We start from the raw sequence: 909 nt of genomic DNA, 5'->3' as shown, positions 1-909 counted from the left end.
CCAGCCATGGGATGGAGAAGCCATTTGCCCAGATGCTGCCATGGAGAGGGGGAGGGGACCCCAATGTCCCCAGGCACCGGTCCATGCCAGCACCCACCATCTCTCCAAGCTCAGTCTCCAGGTCAGCCTTCTCCACACACAGCTTCTCATAGGCCTGGATCATCTCCTCCAGCTGCTCCTCCCGCTCTTTGCTCTTCTGCAGCTGTGGGGGAGGCAGGGGGGGGGGGGGGGGGCGCTCCGGGTTCTCACCCCACCAGCCCCACTCACCTCATGCTGGAACTGGTTGAGCTGCTGCTGCAGTGATGCCTTCTCGCTCTTGAGCAGCGACGTCTCCTTGGCCTCGTAGAGGGAGAAGATGTGCTCCTCCCCAAATTCACCGATCAGGGGGTACTGCAGCCGCGGGGCAGAGACATCAGCGGGGACCCCCAACCCTGTACCCACCCTTGGTCCCCCTAGACCCTCACCTTGACCTCGTACATCTTGAGCCGGCGCTTGAGCGTGGAGTTCTCCCTCTCCAGCCCCGTCAGCCGGTTCTTGATGTCATCGTAGGCGGTGATGAGGGCGAAGTGGGAAGCTGAGCACATCTCACCCGAGAGGTCGGTGTTGGGACTGTCCAGCCAGTCCTCATCCGGCCCCAGAGCCTCCTGTGTCGTCCTCGAACATGGAGTCCATGTCCTGCCTGGGGTGGGGATGGACAGACAGACAGACAGACACCAGTGACCTCCTGGTGGGGATGAAGCCAGACAGGGGCAGCTCAAAGCCTTTGGTGCAGGATGGGCTGTGGGGACACTGGGGACAGGATCCAGTCTGGGGTATGGGGAGCTGTGGATTGGTGCTGCTGGAGCCTGGCCGGGTCTGGGGGACAGAGTGGGGTCTGCAGGGGACAGAGGGGGGTCTGCGGGGGACAGG

At 63.1% G+C, this 909-nt stretch overlaps 1 protein-coding gene across 1 annotated transcript in view; it reads right to left on the bottom strand.

The window, feature by feature from the left end:
- Positions 1–672, bottom strand: part of TBKBP1 (TBK1 binding protein 1) — a gene marked incomplete at its 3' end in the record, with an annotated part of 1,017 nt that extends 345 nt beyond the window's left edge. Inside the window, 4 exon segments of the mRNA XM_010177474.1 lie at positions 98–202; positions 268–390; positions 465–648; positions 650–672. Coding sequence (XP_010175776.1) covers positions 98–202; positions 268–390; positions 465–648; positions 650–672 — 435 coding nt within the window.
- Between the last annotated feature and the right edge of the window lie 237 nt (positions 673–909).

Source organism: Antrostomus carolinensis, unplaced genomic scaffold (genome assembly GCF_000700745.2).
Source record: "Antrostomus carolinensis isolate BGI_N321 unplaced genomic scaffold, ASM70074v2 scaffold27431, whole genome shotgun sequence".
Classification (NCBI taxonomy): domain Eukaryota; kingdom Metazoa; phylum Chordata; class Aves; order Caprimulgiformes; family Caprimulgidae; genus Antrostomus; species Antrostomus carolinensis.
This window is presented reverse-complemented; position numbering and strand designations above follow the sequence as displayed.